A 25,424-nucleotide genomic window follows, 5' to 3' on the forward strand; every position below is an offset into this window, starting at 1 on the left:
TCGCTGAGATAAGAGATCTCTGTACATTGCAGATAAAAATCTCCCTCCAGGCTCTACCCACTTGATTCTGGCTTGTTCATTCCAACAGAAAGAGCGTGTGCATGCTGGGGAGGTTGTGGGGCTGCCTGGCATCCCAAAGCAATGGGGTTTTGCACTGCAGGAAGGCTGGGGCATTTCCCTGCAGCTCTGTGCTCACCTCCCAGCTCCAGGTGAGACTTCCCACCTGGGGCTTCTTCCCCATCTTTGCGTGGACAATCATAGACGTGCTAATCACACCCTGGAAAACAAGGCTTTAATTGCCTTGTTAATTGAAAGTGCCAAAATCAAACGGGTCTGCTGTCCAAAACTGGGCAATCCTGCGGGTTGCTGCTGGGCTGCCCAGCTCCTGGGATGGATGGATGGATGGATGGATGGATGGATGGATGGATGGATGGATGGATGGATGCACACTTGGCTCCCAGCACACTGTGCTTGCTGGAAATCCAGAGCAGAGGCAGCATGCCTTGGGGAGAGCAGCGTGGAGACACGGGGCTTGGGATGAGCTTGCAGGTATTTAGGTTTTTGTGGTTGTCCTCCCTGCTGCAGCAGTGAGCAGCTCTCTGGCACAGCTGAGCGTCTGCCCACTTCCCCTCCAGCTGCCCCGAGCAGGCTGCAGCATTCAGAGAGGAGGAGGAGGCTGATCTTCAGCCCCTGGCTGTGGGGAACAAACAGCACTCTCTTTACAGTGCCAAGCAAATCGCTAGAGAAGAGTAGCACAGAATAAACAAAAACAATTGAATGCCTGGAGAGAGCAGGTGCAGTGAAACCACTTCAAACTGTGCACACAAGAAGATTTTACAAGTGAGCCTTTAAAAAATAACTGGGGGAAAAGAAAAAGTGGAATAATTAACGTATCAGCTGCAGTGCAAATGTCTAAAACAAGTAACATTTTAAAAAGAGAGCTCTGCTTTGTGTGTGAACTTAAATCAACGCTTGTCCTGCCTGAAATTCTTTTGTGCTGACTGCAGGGAGAGCTTGGATTTTAGAAGTGTATTTTCTAGTGTTGTAGAGCAATGCCATCTAGGGCATAGAGCCTTACAGTTACCAAGAGGAGTGCTATCCATCCTTGGTGGCAGAGCTGCCTGGATTGAATATTTTTAACTGGTTCATCACATCTGCCCTTATGCCTGTTGAAATTTGCTCGTTTCCAATATCTGCTTCTAGTTTTCTGGACTGTGCTCAGTGTCAGATACCAGTGGGTTGTTTTGTCTCAACTGGAACATAATGAATTTCTGGATATACCTTATTTCCTCCTTAAATCCTCTCGATAGCTTTCATCCGTGCAGCTCAGCAGGGATTATTGACGGTCTCTAATCTTCAGCTACTCCAGGAATCAGCCGTGGCAGTACACTTGGGCAGCAGATTAACATATTAAACCTAACAGGCCAGATCTTGTCATCCTCACTCAAATCCACTTACTGTGTTGCCGAGGCTCCCCTGTGCAAACCAAGCTGGTCTGCCTGAGCACAGAGCCTGGTCCTGCCACAGCCTGTCCCCACTGCTGGCTGAAATGCAGAATACAATAACAATCTGCAATATTTAGTGGCACTTCAGACAAATACTGTTTGTCTCTGCTATGGATTTTGTTCTCCATACACCCATTTGCTGCCCGTTAGAGAAGAGTGAGTGCTTTAGCTCTCAGACCAGTCTCAGGATATTGTTCAAATGGTTCTGGACCAGCCAGCTTCTGCCTACCTCTGTGAGACAGATCATCCTCTATTTACTGGTCTTGTGCGTTGTTTTTACAAGCTGCTCCAAACCGAAGGCAAAATACTTGACTACAATTTGAAAGCATACTGGGAAATGTTAGTGCTTTCACTACTGGGCACAAGATCTTTTAATGCAGCTGCAGGAATTCTTTCCCCTCCCCTGGAATAATGGCATTCTTGTTGCTATCTGAGTACAGAGGGGGCCTGATTCTCCTCCAGGTTCGTCGTGGTCTGGTTTGGCTGCCAAGAAATAATAAAGGAAATACCTGCTGCCGTCTCAGAACAGGATTGTCTGTGGGCACTCCCAAGTCTGGGGAAGGGTTCATGTTAATTAAGTAGTGTTAATTAGTATTAATTAAGAAGCATAAAGTACATTAGTAGTGAATTTTTTGTATCGTCTAGTTAAACAGTGCACTGTGAAAACGGGATGCTGAAGTGACAAATAATTGGCTCATCACAGTTCTCCCTAATCATCTGTTGTCCCATAAATTGTTATGGTGTATGTCACTCCTCACTGTAAGTGAAGATCTGGAGCACAAATGACTTTATTTAGAAAACAATTTTAAAGCCAGGCTACAAACAGGCTGTGTTTTTTCCCTCTTCAGTGTAAAGATAAAAGGATGAATCACAATCATTCCTGCAAGTTAAGACACCTGTGAAAGACTGGAAATACCAGCCTGGTTTTTTGAAGGTGATGAGAGCATGCTGGTTTTTGCCAGGGCTTTTCACCCACCATAGTGAAAGCAGAGGCTTAGCTGGTATTTCCAAGTCTGAACTTGGATCAGCTCAAGTTGCTGTGCTGGGTCAGAGACAGCACCAGGGATGCTGAGCTCTGGGGAGGAAGTCCTTACCCAAAAACGGGTCCTATCACTGCTTCTCTCCTTACCCTCACAATGCCACCTAAAAAAGAGACACACTTTCCGTGGTGGGATCAGAATATGGCTCTGATCGTTGCCAAGTTCCTGAGGATTATTCACAGCTACTATCTGGCAGTCATCCTCTCCCTTGACAGCGATCTCCTCTCTACTGCCATGTCACTTTGTTTCAGACTGTAGAGAATCTTTGGGAGCTGAGGTGTCCAAGTGTTTGCACATCCCTGTGTAAGTACACATGTTGTTTGAATACTGTTGTCAGAAATAATCTTGAAGTTAAAAGAGAGGGAATGTAAAAAGTAAGTGCTGCTGAGCTGGAAATACAGTTACACAGCTTTTCCACTTTTTCATTTCCTGGCTGGCCAGGAAGTTTAGCTGTTGTCAGCTCTGTCATCAGAACCCTAGCATGGAGATCTGTTTGGATGTCAGGGAGTGTTGGAAAGCTGTTGGCTAGATCTACCTTCATGGGACAGGCTGAGAGAAAGGGAAGAGGCAGAACAAGGAGAGATTCTGCCTCACTGTACATCGCGGGACAACAGAGCAGAGCACAGAGCTCAGGATCCCAATATTAGCTACAAAAAACTAGTCTTGCAGAAAAAAATAGTTGTCTCAGTTTTGTAGGGTTTTGTTCACTTGTTGGTTAGTGGGTGGTTTATTGTCTTTGTGTGTGTGTGTGTAATTATGTTCCCTCTGATATGTTCACACTGTTTGAAAAAGTAATCAGGGAAACTAAACAAAACATCTCGGTCTGCGTTGCTCTTAAGCAGTTTTTGCTGTGCCTCCATCCTGCAGTTTGATTCCCATCTTCCTCCCTGTAACTATAAGGAACATCTGAGTGCAAATCAGAACAAGAAATCCAGCTTGGAGCCAGAAGTATAATACACACATAATGCTGCCAAGAGTGAGATTTGGAATGCACTGAAGTAACAGCCGTCACTTGCCATAAAATGAAACCCGCATCATGTTCTCAGGTGAGAAAAGGTCACTCTGAAGCCATTGGCTGACATTACGTGGTCGTGGAGGCTGGGATGGATGCACCCCCTCGGCTGGGAGCTGGCACAGTTGTTCCTTTGGTGCAGCAGCAACGTGTGTTCAGCTCCAGGACAGAGATCCAAGCGCCTCCTCTGTCTTTTCCTGTGCTGCAGTTTCTCTTCTCGCTCCCGCAGAGCTCGCAGCAGTGTGACAGGCATCTAGGGCAGGAGCCAGATCGAGAGGAAAGTGAACCTTGGCTGCCATGAGAGAAGCTAGCCAAAGGCATTAACCCTTCCTGCTCCTTCCTGCAGCTGCCACGGTGTGACAACAGATGAGCAAATCTGTGCTCAGTCCCTGTGGTACCTACTCAGAACACTGGATGCTTTTCCTTAGTACTCAGGTCTTGATTTTTATGGCTAAAGTACATACTTCCCTGGCCCAGTCAGCCCCAAATTCCATGGGAAAGCTTCCCTCACCTCTCCGTGGTTTATACCACAGCAGAGCAGCAGCTTGGGGAAGCCTGTATGCTGGTCTTGTCCAGACTAGTCAGGTGCTCAGGGGCATCCCTGCTTAAATCCTCCAGCCTACACATTGGTCTCTGACCCACACCCCTGTGATGAGAAATACAGCCCAGCCATTCAGGGCTTGGGGAAAAAAAAAAAATCCTGCTGTTCTGCAGGCTTTTACTGTATGTATAGGAAACCGTGCCAAGGCCATCTCACAGCTGGACTGAGGGGAGGGGTCTCAAAGATAAGTAAGAAGCACGACCCACGAAACTTGATGCCATGTCTCAGATTCTTCAAAGGCAAAGGCTTTTCCAGTGAATTTTTCCAGTCTTTAGATCTCAGTTCTGATCCACTTTGGCAGGTCTAGCTGTGTCCTGACCTGCCTCTTGTTTACTGCTTTTTCTGCTCGCGTTTTTCTCTGTGTCTGGCAGTTCACCTCACTGCTCCCAAATGTTTGGCAGGGAGAGAGGAGCAGCAGTGTCTTCCCCTCTCTCTGTTAAAGGCACTCCTCAAAGCTAGCTAAGCGTCCACCTTTCATTTTATTGGTCCCGATTTTGGAATTGTTTACACCCCCTTTAAGCAGATTTTCTCACTGTGGTGTGTCTATGTAAAGTGTTTGTAACCGGGTTTGACATGGCAGCTGCTCCTCCCTGTGGTCACCGGCGTTTTTAATGGGCACTGCTGACAGCTGCCAGAATGGAAGGGGAACGTTGCTCTCATTGTTTTATTATTGAGGTAACTTGCACTGAAATACATTCTGGCATGAGCTGTGGAAAATACGCAGCCTAACAGCATCCAGGCTGTGAGTGATCTTAACCAGTTTATTTCGCATCCCATGGGTCCTGGTGACTTGGAGAAGTCTGTGAGGCCACGGGAGCAGGTGACAGTGGCCCGAGGGACTCTGCTCCGCCCGGGCTGTCCCCGGTGTCCCCACGGGCTGTGTCCTGCGGGGCTCTGTCCATCCCGGTTTGTCCCCGGTGTCCCCACGGGCTGTGTCCCTCCCGGTTTGTCCCCGGTGTCCCCTCGGGCTGTGTCCGTCCCGGTTTGTCCCCGGTGTCCCCTCGGGCTGTGTCCATCCCGCTTTGTCCCCGGTGTCCCCTCGGGCTGTGTCCATCCCGCTTTGTCCCCGGTGTCCCCACGGGCTGTGTCCATCCCGCTTTGTCCCCGGTGTCCCCTCGGGCTGTGTCCATCCCGGTTTGTCCCCGGTGTCCCCTCGGGCTGTGTCCCTCCCGGTTTGTCCCCGGTGTCCCCTCGGGCTGTGTCCCTCCCGGTTTGTCCCCGGTGTCCCCTCGGGCTGTGTCCATCCCGGTTTGTCCCCGGTGTCCCCACGGGCTGTGTCCATCCCGGTTTGTCCCCGGTGTCCCCTCGGGCTGTGTCCATCCCGGTTTGTCCCCGGTGTCCCCACGGGCTGTGTCCATCCCGGTTTGTCCCCGGTGTCCCCTCAGGCTGTTCCCGGCCCGGCGGGGGCGGAGCGCGGCTCGGGAGCGGCGCATGCGCAGTCCCGGCTCCGAGCCGGCTCCTCCCCGCGCCTCCGCCCGGCCCGGCCCGGCCGGGGCGGCTCCGACTGCGGTGCCCGGCGCTGCCGCCGACGCGCGGGAGGCGAGGCGAAGCGAGTTGAGGTGAGAGAGAGGCACCGGGGGCCGTGCAGGGGTCACGGGGCTCCATCGTAACCGGTCCCCGAAAGCGCGGCGGGAGCGGCGGGGCCGGGCCCAGCCGAGCCCCGGCGGCGCCGCGGGGCAGCGTTGTCCTCGCCTTGCCCTCGCCTTGCCCTCGCCGCGCTCTGCCCCGTTCATAGCCGAGGGCGGTCGGGTCGGGCCGGTCCCCGCTGGCGGCGGGCTGGGGGACCCTGCTGGTGTCCCCGCTGTCCCCTCGGGTGTCCCGGTTCCCGTGATGGGAGCGGCCCCGGGCCGGGCACTGCTGCGGGCAGGAGTCCGGCCCTGCTCCGTGAGGAGTCCTCAGTCCGGGCATCCCCTCCCTTGGCTGGCTCCGAATGGGCTTCCTGGCGCCTGAAACCCCGGGGGTACCGTGTAGGTCTGGCTGCGTCCTCCTCTGCAATGTTTCCTTGTAAATATTATGTCAGAAGTTTCTTTCAGACCGCGCAGGTGTGGTTCGGTAGATGTAGGAAAGCAGACGGTGTATTTTCCTCTGCGAGCTTCTCATCTTTCCGGGCTATTCGCCTCTCATTTGTTTCATTTGCTGATTTCCCGAAGTGCAATTCTTAAGCCCTATTAACTAAGGAACGTCTTTATGTGCTTTTGCCAGCCCAGCTGAGTTGATGAGGAGTGAGCAGAACAGAATTTCCACCGGGTATTTGCATGACAACAGAAACCCCGGGGGTGAGCAGGACCGTGCTGGCCGGAGCCCTTTCTCCCTCGCAGGATAGCTTGGGGTAACAGGTGAGGAACTGGTCGGGTGAGTGCAGTTGATGGTACCTGCAGAGGTGTGTGTGTGTTTGCTAAGTGGGGGCAGCAAGGCTGATGGGGCACTGCTCTGAAAGGCAAGGGCTCAACAGCCGTGACTCTGCTGCTCCACAGCACCTCTGTTTAATTCTGCTGCGTCTGCACTGGTTCCATGAGTAATTCTGTGTTTTGTTGTGGCAAAAGTATGCCAGAATAACCGTGCAGCCAAGCCCTTGACTTTCCTCAGGGTAGTTTAGCTCCAGAAATGCCAACTGATTCCTTAGGACTTGACTGTTTAATTACATCAGGAGGAAGAAGTAGGATGAGGCTGTTGTGGCCAGGGGTCTGCTGGCAGCCCATGCTGCTGGCACAGCTGGTTACAGTGTCTTGGGGGGCTCTTGTGAGTGACACTGGCAGATCGCTCTTGTCTCCCTGTTGCACTCCAGTGTCTCTCAGTGCCCCTCGAGGAAAGTGGTCGTGGTGTCTCTGTGAAACTACTCCCGTGGCAGGTGGGCACCTGGACAGGTGACAGGACCAGGAGGCGTGGCTGCTCTTGCTCGTGCTGTAGAAGAAGACTGAGTCTTCAGCAGTTCTGAGTGGTTTTTAAAGCTAGTTCAAGCAGTGCTTACTGAGAGACTGAATGAACAGTAGGGTGACTGTATTTTTTTTCAGGAGGGATCTACTGCCTTGAAAAAGAAAAGAACAGCGCCGTTACTGTAGCAGCGCAAGAATAATGTGGCTGTCACATCGCAGTGATAAGTGAGGTATTTCATCCCCCATCGGCAGCAGGGGATTGATGGAGTACTGTATCAAGTAGATATGGTCTTTTCTTAACGTCTCACTCAACCACAGCCACAGTCTATTGTTCCTGTAGGATCACTAAGAGACTGCATCAGGAGGAGAAAGGGGATCAACAGTGCTCTTACCTTGCAGACACAAGGTAACTTCTAACACAGGTGGAGCAACACACAGAAAACTGGTTCTGTGGTTAAATGTGTTGCAGACCCTGTGGTTGTGTAGCTCTTGCCTGTGGCTGTAATAAATACTTGGCATACCTTACGGATCCCGAGAGTAAGAGGTTTAAGAGTAAGAGGCTTTATGTGCCTCTAATGTGCAATTGGAGATTTCTCAAGATGTGTCAAAAAAACCCTCTGAAATTCCTCAGTGAAGACTTGCTGTGGAGACAATGCTAGGTAGAGTCAGGGTGCCAGTTACCTCTGTTTTTGTTTGGGTCATTGTGCTGGTTTTGCATTAATTGGCACTTAGAAGAGGGCATGCAGGGAAGTCACTTTTCCATTCAGTTGGTAATGCCTGTCCGGAAAAGGGTTGGAAGTGTAACTGAATGTTCAGTGTTTTACACTGAATCACTGCTTAGCAAAACACAGAGATGTTGTAGTATGAATTAGATGGATATGAGGTTCTAGTTTTCCAATACGTGTCTTACTTCAGAACACTGAAAATAAATTTCTCCTGACACATTAAATGCTACATCATGACACTTCATGCAGTACAGTTATCCCATGTCTTCTTATGGAACATGTAGCTGGAGAATCCAGAATAGGACTATTGTGGACATTACAAGTACCTGATATTCTGCCACCTGCAGTTACCCAGTGCTGAGGTGCTCTGGTTCATCTTACCATACGTATTCAGGAGTCCTGAGCATTTGCAGCTAGAGCAGGACAAGGAGAAAGAGCTGGCAGGGACATGAAATTTTCTTTGTCTCAGCTGCTGTGAGCCATGACATGTTTTGTTTGTGGAAGGGCAGCAGCTGCTGCTGCTTCGCATTCTTGGCTGTAGAGTCTGAAGTGTTGGCGTGGTCTGATCCTGATTTTGGTCTGGGTCCTGTGTGATCCTTACCTGGCAGGGAAGATGTGCTGTGCTATAACCCAGCCTGTGTTAATTTGGCTTCAAGGGCCGTTTTGTGGGCAGACCAAGGCAAACACACGCAGCCCTTTCTCTGCCTCCCTTGTTCTGCAAGGCTGCTGCAGAAGTGAAAGGTGCTGAAGGAGCTGCCAGGCACACCCCCCAGCAGTCCATGGCTGCCTGCACGCTGGATTTTGCCCCAGAAAGCATGCCCTGTCCCAGTTGATGATGTGAGTGGCAAGACAGAGGTTTGTGCAGTGTGGAAGCACAGGTCCCTTTTTGGTTGGGGCCTTGTGCTGCTGGGAGAAGTGTGGGTAAAGTGCAGGCATGGCAAAAGCTGCCTGTTTCAGCTCGGGGTTGCTGCCCAAAGTTTTCAGGCAAAACAAAAAGCATCGTGGTGTAGCATAGCTTTCCCAGGTGTTCTCGTGCTGGTGAAGTCCATTCTTTATGAGTATCACTCTTTAGTCAGAAATGGGTGGGCCTAGTTCTGCTGTGTTGACAGTATGTTTTATGTTTTATTGACTTCAGGGGAGTTGCTTCTGAATTTATGCTGTTGTGAGTGCTGAATCAGACCCAGGAGCTTGGCTTTATCTGTGTAACTTTTGGTTTCCTCGTGTGGGTTTTATGAGCCTGCATACATTGACCCCATTGTTTACTTTTTAAAGTATGCATGAATTTTTTTCTTTTTTTTTGAATGGTTAAAGCCATATTTTTGCCTTGAGATCAGCAGGGCGAAACTACACATAAAGGAAAAGAAACTGTGGAGCTGCAGTCATGTTCTGTCATTAGGTTAATTCTGTTTTTTTTGGAAATTTGGATCTAAACGATTATCTGAGTTGAAAATTGTTGTGCGTTAATGCAGTACTGTTTCCTTTGGAGCTGGTAAGGATTCTGCCATCAGCAGAATATGGGGGAGGAGTATGAAGGTCTCACCATGGTAGAGTGAAAGTAGCCAAAGGAAATTCCTGGAGTCCTGCCAGTCCTCTGGCAGGAATAACAGTATTTTGTGGCATGTAACCCTCATATACTGTCTGGAATTAGTGCACGCATCTGTGTTGGGTGTTGTGTGAGAAAACAGGTAATGATGCTGCACCAGGGAGGATTCTGGTCTGGGAACACTGTGTGTAATGAGAGGGTAGGATGAGAAAAGTGCAGTTTTTCCTCCTCATCTCGGAACAGGGTTTTCAAGACAGCCTTGTAAATGAATGTTCTTGGAGGATGTCTTATCTACAACTTGTCTTTAAAGAGTAAAAGCCCTGCTTTGCACGTAAGCAGGCGTTGTCTTTCTGTGTCCTGAAAAGTCTGAAAGCACTGGACTGTTTTGTGTGGTGTTCAGAAACTAAAGGACAAATCTTGTGCTGCAAATTGTTGTTGCTCCACTACAACCGGCAGAGCACGGCGGATTGACTCTGGTGAGAGATGTGAAGTCACCTCCCCAGCCTCATGTATACATGTTTAAAAGCAGACACAGCTCTTTTCTGTGGGACTTCTCTCAAAAATACCCCACAACTATTCTTTTTCCTCACTCCACCAGCTCCAGAATGTGAATGTCGTCTGGCCAAATGCCCAGGACTAAATACAGTGCTCTAAACAAGGTCTCACAAGTGGCTTGTACAGGAAAAGGAAAAAAAACCACAATAGCCAGATACTTTTTTTACTCTTGAATGGTTCTTTTGCGCTTTTTAAATTTTTTTAATCAAAAATTACCCTTTTGGCTTCTACTTTATATTTGCTAAATACAAATCTGTGCTTTCCAGGAATTAACTCCAGGGCTCCAGCTCAGGTGCCGATTTTGTTGAAACACAGACACTTGCAACATGAAAATAACCCAAAACCTTACTGGTTTTTCTTTCGTGCCTGATGTGTGTTGTATATGTTGACATTCCCTTCTTGACTGTAGATCTGTAGCCTCGTCTTCCTCCAAATCCTTTGATTATTATTTTCTCCTAGTGGATGATGGATTTTGAGCACATGCCAAGGCGTGTCTTTAAATGCGTTTGAGAGGGACTGTGTGGAAATCGAGGGGAGCATTGGCTTGGCTCCCTGGCTCAGGTGAGGAGCTGTGGAGCAGCAGGTGGGGATGGCAGAGGGCGGATCTGAGTGAGTGCCCAGAGCAGCACAGGGGAGCCAGTGCTGGAGAAACGCTGTTTACATGAAACCTTCTTTTATCTTGCTGCCCTGCAGGTGCCCGCTCAGGTGCTCGGTGCAAAAAGCCAGATGCTGTGGCACGGGGGATTCTCCCGTGTGGAGCTGTGGATGGAATTCCCAGCTGCTGTGTTCCAGCCCAACCTGTGTGCCTGAGCCAGCGTGCCGAGGTGCTGCTGTGTACTCCCTCTCTGTGCTGGTTCTGTAAGTGAGCCTTGTGATAATTTTAACGTCTTTGCAGAAGATGGTGAGCAGTTCCCCACACAAGCAGATCCCAAACTGGCAGCAGGCATCCCCAGGCCATTTTAAATTCCCCAGTTAAGTTTTTAAACTGATTTTTTTTTTTTTTTTAATGCTGCCACAAACCAAAACCATAACCTTCACAAAAATAAACAAGCATCCTTTTGCCAGCTGGGGCCTTGGCATGCTTTATGCTGCATAACTTGCTGAGACTGTAATTTCTTAGGAAAGCAGTTAGATATTGGCAACTGTGAAATGTCAGCCCTCAGTAAATGTTGTAATAAGCTATTTTAGCTACAGCTGGGGTTTCAAAAAAGAATAATTTACTCGCAGCGTTCTTGGTACTTAATGCATGAATAGAAATCAGACTTTGGCCATGCTGAATAGCTTAGGAGAAGGAAGCAGGGTTCTTGTGGTGTATTTGCTAAGAGCCACAACTGTCTGGATGCATGACTGGGAACCTTTAGGGTGCTCTAGGTTATTTAAGTTTTGTATGTACTTGTACCACAGCATATCCTTAAATTTTTACGTTGGTTTTACTAGATCTGTCTAGATACAGCTGTTCAAATGATGGTTGTTCTGGAAGTTTATGAGAATTCAGTTTTGGTAGGTGGAAGTAGAAAATGTGCTGGTAACTTGAACTTGATTGACTTAAATAGTAGGTGCAGTAAAACTCATCCTGAAGTGTTTTCTCTGAATGTGTGTTAGATCTGGGAATTGCTACTCCAGTCTTTGTAAACTGCTTTTAAGGAACTGGAACTTTAGGATATTTTCTTTGAGGAGTTAGAAAAGCTCAGTGTTATACTTTATGTAGTATATCCTCTGCAAACTGTGTTGCTTGGAATTTTTAGCAGAGGAAAAAATGAATTCACCATCAAGCGAGCAGCTGTCTTTCCTTTGGATAGTTCAAAGTTTCTGTTTAGCGGTTCCATAACAATTCTTGGTTCATGTTTGTTACACTGATGGATGCACGGTTCCTCCACTTTGGCAGGAAGCCCTACAAAGATATTTTCAGCATCTGTTTTCCAGTATGTCTCTTTAAATGTTGAACTTTATTGCAAAATTTTTGCTAGAAAATATGATCTGCCGAAGTAAATATTTGGTTTGTTACAGTGCAGGTTCATTTTTGGATGTTTATGTGAAAAATATTTTTTCATCCCTTGGTATTTCATGAATGCCTGGGCATATGTAAGCTATCACTTGTGGTGATACACCGTGATTGCTGTGGTGTGTTTCCATGTGGTTTACAACAGCTCTGGAAGCCAGAGAAATATTTTAGCTGCATCCTGTGTGATTTGATCCTTGCTGGAGTGGTGTTCTCTCTTGGCAGACACACTGGGTGCCATCCTGGGCTGCTGGTGGCCTTCTGTTTGCCATGTCACAGAGAGCCGTGGCTTTCACTACTCCACAGTGAGCTGGAGGAGGCAGCTGCTTTTTTTTCTCCTTTTTAGTACTGCACCCTGAGAGCTATGTCTAAATTCAGCCTTTTAATTAAGGTTTATTTCAGGCCAAGGAGTGTGTAATACCTGTGGCATTTCCACTGATGCTCTGTTTGTTGCTTTTCACTGTTCTACGTGTTCAAGGAACATACGGTGGGTGAGAGTTGCTTTTCAGTAGTTACTATCAATATTCTAATTGTGACTAGAAGAGTGTTGGTTCACATAATCTCAATAATGTTCCTGGCAGGCTATTGGCTGCATCACCAGAGTACAGAATGTAAAAATGAGAAAAAGTCTTGGGCCTTGGGGTCAGCCTTGGTGGCCATAGAATGGCAAATTGAACTGTTACTTTCCCAGGCCTGAGTATGATAGTGTATTCGTGTGTAGGTGTGAAATGTGTTTGTTCCTGGGTGGAATTATTACTGTGTGTTTTCGGAGGTTGGAGAGAGGTGCTTTTGTGTGGCAAGGTGCTAAGAGGCGTGAAAGCTGTTTGAAAGTGCTGCTGGGCTTGGAATCCATCTCTGACCGAGAGATTAACAAGCAGAAATTGCCAGAAATTCACTGAACGTGCAGGTTTCAAACAAGTAGCTCCTGCTGCAGAATTCTACAGTGCTGGTAGCACGGGGTAGGCAGTGTCTGCTGTCCACAGAAGCAGTGGCAGGAAGCTTAGGCTGAGGTATCATTGGCAGGATGGACAGAGCAGAGGGGGATGCTGATGCCAGCTCCTTGCTGGGCATTGTTCATGTTCACCTTCTCCCGTAGATAAGAGTAGAGCTTTGCAAGTAGGAAGAGAAGCAGGAAAGCAGTCCTGGCCACTTGAGGTCATGGTCCACAAACCGTGGAAGATGTTTGTTTTCTCCTTGATGTGCCCTTTGGAACAAAGGCAGACTGACTGGGAACGAAAAGATTAATTTTAGGGCTGGATTGAGTTCCCCTAGCTCAGTCACGGCAGGTCAAGTTACTCAAGAGATTTGTGACTCCCCAGGGACATGGATTCGTGTTTGTGCAGGGGATACGTCATAGCTGAGGTACAGAAGACAGAGATGGACTTGTGGTGTTTATTTTAAGTGTGGTTGATAGACCTGGAAGGGATTTTTTACATGTTGTTGAATTTATACAGGAAGCTGTATAAAAATAACTGGCAGCAGATGTAGTAGCAATAAACTAACGCCGTGTTAAGTCTTGAAACTGTGCTATGTAACCTAAGAAGTATTTTCACCTCTTGGCAGCTTCTTCTTTATTATCTTCAGAATGAGAGGTGATGGAGTTTACTAGCTGTTAAACAATTAAATTTTTTGGTTTTGAAAGGACTGAGTAAACGTGTATCTCACTACGTTTAGTGGCAGCTCCCCATATGCAATGGTTGCCAATGTTTGTTGCCATCAGTCATGGGAATCTGTTGGTACCAGTGTGTCAGCAAGATTTAAACCTAGGAGACAGCCTGTCACCTGGCTGCTGCCTTATTTTCTGGGTTTGACTGCATTTGGTTTAGATCCAAAAGAAAAAAGTGACACCAACAGACTCTGTCTGACCTGTGTGCATAACGTAACCCCCCCAGTGCAGTAAATACTGGAGCCACCAATGTGTTTGGAATGCTCTGCTTTTGGCAGCACTTGGACCCAGTTTCACCATTTCAACCAATGAGGTTGTTTATTGCCTTCTAAACAGCATATTTCAAAACACAGTGTCCCAGGAGAGAGAAAACAAACTGTTTACACAAGCAAACTAATAGAGAAGAACTAAACACCCACGCTTCTTTCAGGAGTTCCCCTGCTAGGAGTTTGATTGAACACATTAATCCGGTGGGAAACTGGAGAAACTTGTTAGTTCTAATCAAACGGGTCTTGATGTGACTGCTGATGCTGCTGAGGAAAGAAAGTTTGATCCCTGTTCGACTGGGGGATCAAAAAGGAAGTTAGAGGAGGGAAAAGTGCTCATTCCAAAACCTAGGGAGATTCCTTCATTCCTCCTCGTCTGGAAGAAGATGGGCTGGGAGAGGCTTTAAGCTGTTCTCCTTACTGTTGGAGTAGCAGTGGAAGCTGTCCCTGCCCATTGCAGGGAGGCTGGAACTAGATGGCCTTTAGTGTCCCTTCTACCATGGACTGTTCTGTGAGTATGAAATCCTGCCTGTCTTCTGGGATCCTTGTGCAGATGGCTTGGGAAAAAGGGGTGGAAAAGGAGAGGAGCTTTATTAGGAAGTAGAAGACAGTGAAAACTGAAAAGCAAGGGGATTGGGTTGGTAGATGGAAACCTTACAGGTTCAGGGAAGGAGGCTAGCAGAGTCATGAGGCTTCAGCTGCAAGAGTGAAGGCAGGCTGGGTGTAGGGGCTATGGCAGGGAAGTCTGGGGCTTGTCAGGATCAGCAGAGGAAGAGGATGGTGCTAGCGATGTGCTGGATCCCAGAAATCTGGAGTTTTTGAGCTTTGGGAAAAGGGAAAAGGGCTGGGAAAGCAGCAGTAATCTTGGCACTGCTGATGAATTGACAAGTCAGCAGTGACAGAAGGTGATAGGGTTATCAGAGGGGCAAGAGTTGCAGGGAGAAGTCAGAGGGGACAATTGTCCTTGGAAGGAAGATCCAGACGAGCACCACCAGGACAGGAAGGGTGACCTGTGCTTACGTGACTTTGAAGTTACACGTTGGGACCCGAGCCAGGCAGTTTGGTTGAGGCTGACATTGCCAGTCCCATGGTGAGGATATAGAAAACAGGAAGAGGAGTGGAATTAACTTGAGACAGATATTTCAACAGCTGTCAGTTTTGAATTTCCTGGGTTTCATTGCTGTGTGTCATAAGCTTGTTTTCACTGTTTAGTATTTTTTTTTCTATAAAGTAGTCGACTGTTATCAGAGTCGTATGTTATGACTGATTTTCCTTTGTTTGGTGAACATATATTTAGAAACTAAACTGTAGATTCTGAATATTTGGAACTCCCTTGTCCCTCAAAAAGAAAACATCTCCAAGGTGAATCCCTCCACCTCTCCAGTCCCACAGATAAGCAGTAGTTCAGTAGCTGTATGAAAAAAAACAAAACTTAATATTTCAGAGCATAGTTGGTCAAAGCTGGGCATGGATTTTATAGAACAGTCACTCTTTATAAACAGTCTTATAGACCTGATCATTCTGAGGAATGTACAAGTGTCTGAAGTGATTCTGAGAATTTAAAATGACCTCCTGATTTTTCCAGATAGGTCAAGTAGGGGCAATACCATGCATTATGCTCTCTGCAGACTTGGTTCTGAGGCACTGTTAAATTGCCCTATTCATGCCTCCCCTCTGCCCCCAACCAGATGCTCTACCAGGCAAGAAATAAAAAGACTGTGCAAATAGAGGTTTTCTCTCCAGGATTTGATTTGTGGTTTTGTTTCCGTTTTTAACCTCCTAGTAACTCAAAATAAGTGCAGGCCTTTTGTCTAGGCACTCCACGTGCCCTGGTGTGTGTATGGCACAGCTGACAGGACAGGGATTGTGTGTATGGCACAGCTGACAGGGCAGGGAGGTGGTGTGCTGTGCTTGTGTCCTGCTGGCCGTGTTGGCACACTGGTGCAGCAGTGAGCTGGCACACGTTCCTGGCTCTGTCTGCTTTTTCCATTCTGTACAGATATTCCAGTTTTCAGTGTGGTTCCAGGAGCAAGTGACACATTCTGAGCCCAGCAGTTGCTGTCCCTCTACACGACCCAGGTTAGCAGTGCTGTGCTGTGGTGGTGCAGAAGGTTCTGTTCTTTAAAAGGTTTTCTAGTGAAAATATTTCCTTTTGTTCCTTGAGAAAGAAATCTTGTAGCCGGTACTCAGCCTCATGGTTTGCTGTGTTTGTGCACCCTCGAGGGTGGGGAACCACGCTGGAAGTTTGCTACAAGAATCGCTTCATGCAGCAATCAATTGCATTCTTCAAAAAGTACTAGTGAGTGCTGAGTGAATAAAGAAGCAAACTGTCCATCATGTCTGATGTCCAGCTGTTTAAAATAAACAGTGCAGCCACAAGAACTCGCATGTGATCTTCCTCATAGAGTCTGTTGGATTTTTTTAACCTCTTGGTCAGAAAGCACTAGTGCAAATGCAGTCACTGACATGCAGATGGAATTATTATTGCACAGGAAGCAAATGCACACCTGCAGCTGGAGTGCCCTGGGGTCAGTCACTTGGTGCTGACCTGCTGTGCTTCGGGATGTGAGATGCTTTGCCTTCTTAGACAGGCAGCATGGAAACATTTGCTAATAAATGCCAAGTTAAAAGTCTAATTTATTCATTATTTAAGCTGATATTATGCTTTTGGACTTAGTGTTTCCTTTTGGGTTATGGCAATTTAGCAATTCCTGTGTGACAGGAGTTTTGGAGTGGTGAAGGGCTCCCACCTCTGTGTGAAACTGAGTAAGAAAAAAATCGTGCTTTTCCTCTAATATCTTGGTATTGTAAAAGAAGAAAACAAAAAAAGCCAAAACCCTCCCAAAGATAATACACTTCCCTGTTCCTTCCCCTTCCTACTTTGCACAAACCAGAGGCTGGAAGGGGCTTGCAGAGTTCAGCTAGTGCAGCTCTCCCTCCAGGCTGATCAGGAGCTCGGGACCGTGTCCCCCTCCTCTGGTGACAGCTCTGCACATGTCCTGGTGACAGTGAGGGCTTCCTGTGGGCCACCTCCATCAGTGCAGTGTCTGGAATTGTCACTGCTGAGTGTGTCACTGCTGGAGAAAACCCTCTGAAGCAGGGCAGTGCTGTTCTCCATTTCCAGGGGGAACCAAAGCTAATTGCACATCCAAGTTCTCACCCAATGTGAGGCCCATCTCTGAAATCACAAGAGTGCATTAACCCCAGGTACTCCTGGACCATGCATAGGCCAGAGAGGGCACAAATGCTTCCTGAAACTCCAAAACCTCTTTAGATTTGTCTCCTTGATACTTGTGAACATAGTGTTTGGTGTAAAGTTTTTGTGGTCCACGAAATTACAGTTTCATGTAATATGCTAAAGGTGTGAATAAAGAAGAAAGGGTAAAATTGTTCCTAACTAATGCTAAGGGCTAAACTGAGAAGTGTCCCAGGTGATTACATCTTACTAGTTTTGATTAAGGAATTAAAATATTAGCCTTTACCATGGACTCAGCTGAAATAAAGTACTCTATATTTAACTCAGAGGAAGAGCAGCCTGCATTGCTGGAAGTGAGCAGCTGCTGTCACTGGGAGCTATCCAGAAAACGAGGTGCCAAATAGTGCAGTGCATTTCTGATAACCTGGTTCCTTAGTTAATAGCTAAACCATTAGAATAGCACAATTCACATGTTATCTTTCTAACTGTCACCAGGACAATGAGCATAAGGCCAACACCACAATAAAGAGAGGGGTGTTTGCTCCCTGGTTAATCGTTGCCCTGAAGATGAGAGGTGCACAGCACAAGCTTTGAAGTGGAGTTTGGAATAACAGCCTCCAGATCTTACAGTTTCTTCTTGCACACCCTTTGCTGTGCTGTGCCAAACTCATTCCAGTCATTGTGGCCATCAGTGGAAATCTTTCTCTTGATTCTATGAAATGCAGGATGTAGTTTCTTTGGAGTTCTTGGCTGCCTCCTGAGCAGCAGTTTACTTTGCAAAATGTTTCATAGGGAATAATGAAACCGTTGCTTGCTTTTAGAAGGAGATATTTTCTTACAAAATACACCTGTTAAGCATATTGGTTATGCAACAAACAACTAGAAAATGCTACTGCATTAGAATTAAAAGAAGCTATATTTTGTCATTGTTCATGGTGTACAAACTATTTAACATTTGCCTTTTTTTTTTACTAGTAAAGAGCCTAAAAGATATTTAGGGTTAAAAAAAATCCCACAGCTTTTGGAGTTCTTTTAAGATCACTTTTCTGTCTCACAATCCATGTCTCATACTTACTCTTAAGGTCAAACAACTTTCAGAACTTTCTGCCTTTTTTTTCCCCCATTTGTTGTTGCTTTGGGTAAACAAATGCAATCCTTTTCAATGAATTACGTGAAGAAGAATCTATCAAAAGAATTTGTGTTCCCCTGGCTCTGAAAAAGAGAATTGCTCTTACTGGAAATCGGCTGAAGCTTTTCTGGGAGCACTGAGCAAACTGAGCACAAGCTCTGATGCACATAATACTTTGCCACACGAGAGAAATGTTTTGAGGTGGGACAAGGGGAAGTGGCTTCAAACTGACAGAGACTAAGTTTAGGTTAGATTGGATATTGGCAAGAAATTCTTCCCTGTGAGGGTGCCCAGAGATGCTGTGGCTGTCCCTGGATCCCTGGAAATGTCCAAGGCCAGGCTGGACAGATGCAGGTGCTGAACCCCCTGTCCCTTTGCATTAAAGTGTCACTATGAATTCTGGAGTTTCTCTAGACTGTGAAGCTAATATTGTAATTAAAGCAATTACTTCTTCTTGTGTCTTCCAGGAAGTGCAGCTCAATGTTAAACTTTTTAAGATGTTTGAAGACACTTGTGAATATTTTAATTTTTGTTGTTCAGTGGTTTTGGCAGGAATAGTAAATGGAAATTACAGAAATACTGCAGGAAACACTAGTTTTTGTGAGGTATCTAGGCCAGGGAATTTGGGAAGAATAGAAACCTTCTGAAAGCTTATCCAAATCCAAGTCAATCTCTTCCTAAGTGTATTTCTCTGACATTTCCAGGGGCATATCAAGACATGAATGCATCAACAAACAATCATTCTCTTACAAGAGATTTGGTAGTATCCTCCATGACTAAATGGTGTGCCAGAGGAAGTGACTTGGGGTTTTATTCCTTTTCAATAATGTGGAAAGTATGCCACGAGAGCAAGCCAGGGAGAGGTTGTTTAGTGGAAGGGAGGAAGCAGCAGCTTAGGAAGGGGTGCAGAGAGGCAGCACCAGCAGCACACAGAGCTCTCCTGGTAGCGTGCAGGGCTCTGCAAAGCCCGAGGATTGGCTCTTCTGAGTCCTTCAGTGTTTGCATGACTGCAGGCTCGTGCTGGAAACAGTGATGCCATGTCTGCTCGTGTTGGTGGGAGCAGAGCCAGCCCAGTTCTTGTGCCCTTTTCAGATGGGATTTTCAGATGCTTTCGTTTCCTGAAGATAAAAGGAATGGGTAGACAGCTGTGAGTGAGACAGTGGATCTGCCCAAAATCTGATGGGACTTAAAACCTCTCCTGAGAGTGCTGTGCTAAAACAAGTTCAAAGTAATAACTCCTCTTTGTCCTTTAGTCTCATGAAAGGCTGCCAGCGAATAGGATCTGGAATCAGGGAGGAAAAATAAGCCTGCAGGCTCTGTCTGGGTGAGTTTCTACAGCCCAGAAGGTCAGTCTGTCCTGGTGGCAGCTTTAAAAGCACTACCTGGTGCCTTAATGAGTTGCAGCATTGTTACCTTAAGCTGGATAAGCAGCGTTGAAACTCTTTATATAAAATGGCAAAATCCAAAAATCCAGCAGTGTGTAAAGAGCGACTTACCATTTTTACTGTAAGTCTTACTTGTGTTCTACAAGTAACGTGCCCTTGCATTACTTGAATTTTTAAAAAAGAAAAAAGACTGTAAACCCTTTCTGCAGCCAGAAGAATGATGGAAATTAGAATTTCTTTTGTACATAATCCCCTTACATTTTGCTTGTGTGGATACAGCTGTGTTAACACAATGCAACATTTGAGTATAGAGATCTGCCAGATCCTGGCACCAGTGATAGTTTGCAGACTGAAGGTCTTGTTTGATGGATTTTCAAAGTGATACTGTGCTCAGTTGTATCTGTGTTCCTGAAAGGAGGCTTGCAGTCAGCTTCTCAGAGGAAGTACTTTCAAAAGGGAAAGTTTAATTTTGCCAAGATTCAGATAAGGTCAGAGTAATTGGACAAACCAGGGCTTTGTGGGTTAGAGATGAGCACAGCCTGCTCCCTGGGACTGGCAAATGCACCAGGAGAACAGGAAAATGAACTGCATGAGGATGAGGACATGTGCTGAAAATCTGAATTACAGTGTATATCTCTTGGCATGTTGTCAAGTGTCATACTGTCATATTGAGCAGGGTGGGTTTTTTTTACTTTTTTAAATTAAATCAAATGTGTATTTGTCCTTCCCAACAAATACAAAAGAACCCAGCAGTGTTTCCCATTGTGCTGATTTTAGTCAGAAATACTAAAACCCTCTGGACCCTGATTTAGATTACCCTAAATCAGTTTGAAATGACATTGTCACCACGAGGGGAGGTAGGGATTGATCCACGGGCTGTGTGGGGCTGAGAAGAGCCCAGCTGAAAATCACAGTTCAGGTTCTACACATAGCAGTGATGTTGCATAAATAGTGGCTGCAGTAGAAGTCACGAAGAAGTTTAGAGCTCCAGAAGCTCTTGCAAGTGAAATAAGCAGTGGTGGTGTTGTTTGAGGCTTTCTGACCAGAGTCACAGCACTCTTTGAAGGGCAGTCCTTGTGTATTTGTGTGTTTTCCTTCCTCTGTAGGCTTGAGTGGAGAGTGTAGAAATCCCAGAATGGTCTTATTTTGGTAATAGGATTGCATGCAGACATCCTTGTGGTTAAATTGAAAAAAAAAAAAAAAAAAAAAATTTAAAACCCATGAGATTTCCTGTGAGGGGGTTGTTGTTTGCAAATGGAGTGATTAATGGCTGAGTCTAGAGATGTAGAGACAACTGCAGGATCTTGCTCATAACCTTCTGATTTAACTCCTTTAAAATCTCTGGGTTTTCTTCCTGTGCCATTTAACTTGGTGTTGCCATTAAGGGAATAGGATCACCTTGGAAATCTGAGGTTTTATTCTAATTCTTTTGGGGGGTTTCTTGGGTCTCCCTCTGCCTTAACACTCTCAAGTGCACATCTTCTTTCCAGAATTGGTCTGAAGATGACATTTCTTTTTTTTTTTTCTTTTATATATATATATATATATAATTTCTTAATGTTCACCAGAGGAGAACAACTGCTCTGTACCTTGTGCATGTGGCAAATGAGGAGACAGAGCTCAACTCACTTAACAGCACCTACAAAACCACCCACTTCACTGAACATCATCTCTTCTGGGATTAGTGCAGTCTAGTTATTTAGGCACACTTTTATGTAAAGAAACACAGTTTCTTTAGAGCTTCACCAGGAGTGTGTTCTTTAAATATACTGATTTAGGAAGAAAGTTGGAATTTCTGATTTTTTTTTTTTCCCAGCACTGTTTTTTGCCTTCTCTTCCTCATCCTCTAGTGTTTGGTTTTCACAGCAGTGCAGAATTCAAGATTTTTGTTTCAGCCTTTAAATTCTGCAAACTCTGCCTGGAAAAGAGCAGGTTCCTGAGCTTGCTGGCATGGCTGCTTTTTAACCAGAATCCAAGTGGAAAAATGTAACCTTTTCTAGTTCTCTTGTGGTGAGACCTCTGGAAACAAGGCAAACTATTTAAAGCTTCCTGCTACATGTTAAAACTAAAATGTTTCTTTTTTTCCTGCTTGTTCCTCTCAGTTTTCTCATGTACTTTTGCTTGCCAGGGTTTTTCATTTAACCCCTTTTTTCATTTAAGCTCCTCCTCCTGCCTTGGTCTTCCTCACCTGTGTCAATTCTTTCTCCTAAAACATTAGAGGGAAGCAGAAGCACGCGAGTGTTTGGTGTGGGGTATGTGTCAAATTTGTGTTTTTACCTGTCAGAATTCTCTGTCCCAGCTGCTTTGTTCTGCTCCATCTCCCTCTGCAGCCACACCACTAAACTTTCACTGCTGCTGACAGCCATTTTTATTTGAATTTCTGCTTGTGTCGAATCAAAAGCTGTGTCTCTTCTCTTACTCTACTCGCTAATGTTTTGCTCTTGCATTATTTGCTCCTTTGACTTCCAACATAACTTCCTCCTATGTGCTTGGAAAATATGTGGGCTAGGAGAAGAGTTAGGTCCTTGAGATACAATTACAGATCACCTGGAAAAATCCCAGAAGGGCTTTTTAGCCATGGAATTCACTCCTGCTTAGTTCAGAAGCTGATTCACAAATTACTGGTGTGAATGGGTAGTGCCTTTAGAGGAACTACTCTGCTTTCAGATGGAGAGGGTCGAATTGTTCCTTCTGTTCACCTGATAGCAGAAAATGCAGCTTCTTCCTAACTTCATCTTCAGTTCCTGACTTGAATATGACTCAAATTGCATTTTAGAAACCTGAAGCAGCATTTTTTGGGGGGTGTTTGGGCTTGTAGTTGTTGTTGTTTGTTGGTTTTTACTTTAATGGTAGAGTGTTTTCTCCCTTCTGGGTGATTTTAAACTATTATTTTTCCCTTCCTCCCTGATAAGTCTGGCTAATACTGTAATATTTGAGAGTGGATTGTAATGACATCTAACATTTTGTTCTGTTTGTACTGCAGACTGAGGTCAAGTAAACAAAGAAAGCAATCATTATGTTTTAGCATTCTTTTTTAATGAGCACATTCAAATCTAGTCACAGCTACAGGATCAGCTGTGAAAAGAAGGGAGAGATACAGAACTCTGAGTAGCACTGTATTTCTGAAGCAATTTATGGAAAAATAATGGACTGAAAAGCTATTTCTGGTAGGAAATAAATGGCACGATGTTGTCGATGGAAAGGCTTTGGCAGAAGGCTTGTTGTGACTGTTTCTGTGGCTTAGAATTGCAGAGGAATTTCCTACAGCCTGGACTAACCATTACAAATATGTGCCTGCTTTCAGGGGATCGAGGCACACAGTGGAGCCTTCTCAGGGAAGATGTCGTCTTTGACAATGAAAACGCGTTGTGTGGACAAAAGAGGAAGTTTCTTTAAGGTAAGTGGGATATTTATACAGAACTTAAAATCCGTGGGTCAGTGTGAGATGAGTGCAGCAGAATGTGCAGTGCTCTCTGTGATACATGGGAAGCCTTTTCTGTAAAAAGGGAAGTACTTCTTGAGCATTTCTTTTTACAGGGAGATCTGTGACTTGCTTACCCCCCCCAATATTTCACAAGGTTATTTTTTTCTGTACGTGGAACAGAATATTTTGTGTAAAATAGGTCATGGCTTTGTTTGCTGCTAATGCTGAGAACATAAGCTTTATTTTACACAGGCATAAAAGTATTTGAGCCTTCATAAACTGGATTTATGTCACTTAAAGTTGTGTTACAGGTTTATGACTTCCATTACTGGATTGAAAATTGGTTTCACTTCCTTGCCTCTTTTGAAAACAATTGGCATCCCAAAAAACCAGGCTGCAGGAGGAGTTACCAGTGCAGTTTTCAAGAGGTGACTGAATCCTGAGCTATGTGCCAGGGTCACAGTGGCTGCCTTTGCTTTAGGGAGCCATCAAAATATCTGTGTATATCACATCTCTAGGTTGTCTCTTGTGTGCATGCTGAAGGTTTACAGTCCAGCACCCAGTCGTTTTCTGCAGTCCTTTGGGATCTCCTTGTGTGATTATTATGTAGAAAACAGATGCTGGAACAGCTGGAACAGCTGTTTTGTTCATGACGGTGAGGATACAGTTACTTTAAATAATCAGAAATGCAGTCTGCCAAGGCAGTTTCAAGAAGCATTGTCAATTACAAAACTAAGGTCCTAAATTTTCTTAAGGACGTGCTGGCAGGGAAGTCGATGCCTCCAAGCTACTTTTCCAGGCCTGTCAGCATCCCTGGCAAGTTGCACTGTTGGGCAGTGGTTCTGAGCACAGAGTGTGGGATTGGAAGCTGCAGGCAGTCAGTATGCCCAGCCTGTGTGCAGTGCACCTGGTAGCTTGTGTGTGTGCAGTGAAATTACCTTTTTTTTTTTCCCCTCCCTCTGCCATGTGAGGAGAATTGTGATAACAGTTACATTTGTCTACTACAGCTGAGCTGGTGAGCAAGGAAAATACTTGGCACATCAGATTTTTTGAGTAAGTTGCCTTGTCGGTCTGTGTTTAGGAGAGCTAGTAATGAAGATGTGGCCTTTTATCCCTGCTGATCTGTTCTTCAGAATGCTCTCCCCCGTGCACAGGCTGTACCCTGTACTTGCACATGGCTCTCATGTTGCCTAAGAAACCTTTACCATGCTGGTAGGCAGATTCTCAGGGCATTTAAATCTTCTTAAAGGGAATAACTTGCCATTCTCAGCAACATTTGCCAGGAAAATTGCTGGCACAAATACCAGTTGGGAAATTCCAACTTTATCCTTATTTTTTTTTTTTCTGGTTCTTAGGTAGTTCTCATTGCTGCAGCTTCTAACCATCTCTTAGTTTTTTTCATGGCCAGTCTTTTGACTGTTAGCACAGAAGGAAAACAATATTGTCCCCATCTTAGAGCAGAAGTGGGAAGTTTTAGAGGTTAAATTCTGTGGACTCTACACCTTGTGATTGGTGAATGCTCAGAGCCAGCAAGTAGTAAGAATGAGGCAAAGATGGGGTTAGTCTTGGATAATTCTGGGACTGAATAGCTTGCCAGTGATTACAGAGAGAGTCTCTGGTAAGGCATGGGCTGAATATATGTCTCTGACAAATGTCCTCTGTGCTGAATTATCCTCCTTCCCATCAAAATATTCCAGTGTTTACTGAACTGACATCAGAGGTTTTACACCAGTAAAGCTTTCCTGTTCCAAAACCAAACATCGGGTAAAACTTTGTTTCTGATGAGTAAGACACTGAACAACGTCAGTGGCCCTGAGAATTCATAGCTCACTGTGCAAAATAACCAGAATCTGCAGCCATGTATGAAAATATTGGATTGTGTTCAGAGGCTTGCACAAGTCCAGAAGCAGAGTTCCCAGCCAGGCTCGTCTCTGGCACTTGGCCACCTCATCACACAGGGCCCTCTGTGAAGCCTGCTACGTTCTGCTTATCAAAACAGGAAGGAAAAGATGTGATGCCAAAGAGGATGCAGGTCTCCAGAAAGGATGAAAAATGAGATGCTGGCAGGAAGGGGGAGTGGTGAGTGCTGAGGCTCATCTGTCCAGGCTGATACTGCTCTCGCTGTCCCCATGCCAGATTAGAAGCACCCTTACCTTTTCCTCTAGGGGCTTGGAAACATTCTGCAGTGGTCATCTTGTCCAACCCTCCCAGTGCCTTCTCAGAATGACGTTAATTCTCTGTACAAGCTTATTTACATTTCAACACAAAAAGCAGAAATTCAGTTGTCACGCGGTTTTTTTCTAAAAACGTCTGGGGACAGACATCAAATCAATCCCATCCGTCTTCTTCTTGGGAGGGGGGAAACTCTTGAAGTCAAGTGAGTGATAAGAGCTTTAGATATGGTGGGAGAGGCAGTGTCTGTGTCTGGTCCTGGCTATGTGATTTCCCTGGTGCAGTGATGTGAGTGTCAGTAGAGCAGCAGCTTCACAAATGGGACTGGAGCCC

The 25,424-nt window shown here is 45.7% G+C and overlaps 1 protein-coding gene across 1 annotated transcript in view; it reads left to right on the forward strand.

The window, feature by feature from the left end:
* The first annotated feature begins 5,627 nt into the window (after positions 1-5,627).
* Positions 5,628-25,424, forward strand: part of RIN2 (Ras and Rab interactor 2) — a 50,841-nt gene continuing 31,044 nt past the window's right edge. Inside the window, exons 1-4 of the mRNA XM_014892771.2 lie at positions 5,628-5,717; positions 6,361-6,494; positions 10,548-10,712; positions 22,800-22,892. Coding sequence (XP_014748257.2) covers positions 22,836-22,892 — 57 coding nt within the window. The 5' untranslated portion in view covers positions 5,628-5,717; positions 6,361-6,494; positions 10,548-10,712; positions 22,800-22,835. The remainder of the gene's footprint in view (positions 5,718-6,360; positions 6,495-10,547; positions 10,713-22,799; positions 22,893-25,424) is intronic.

Source organism: Sturnus vulgaris, chromosome 3 (genome assembly GCF_052056855.1).
Source record: "Sturnus vulgaris isolate bStuVul1 chromosome 3, bStuVul1.hap1, whole genome shotgun sequence".
Classification (NCBI taxonomy): Eukaryota; Metazoa; Chordata; class Aves; order Passeriformes; family Sturnidae; genus Sturnus; species Sturnus vulgaris.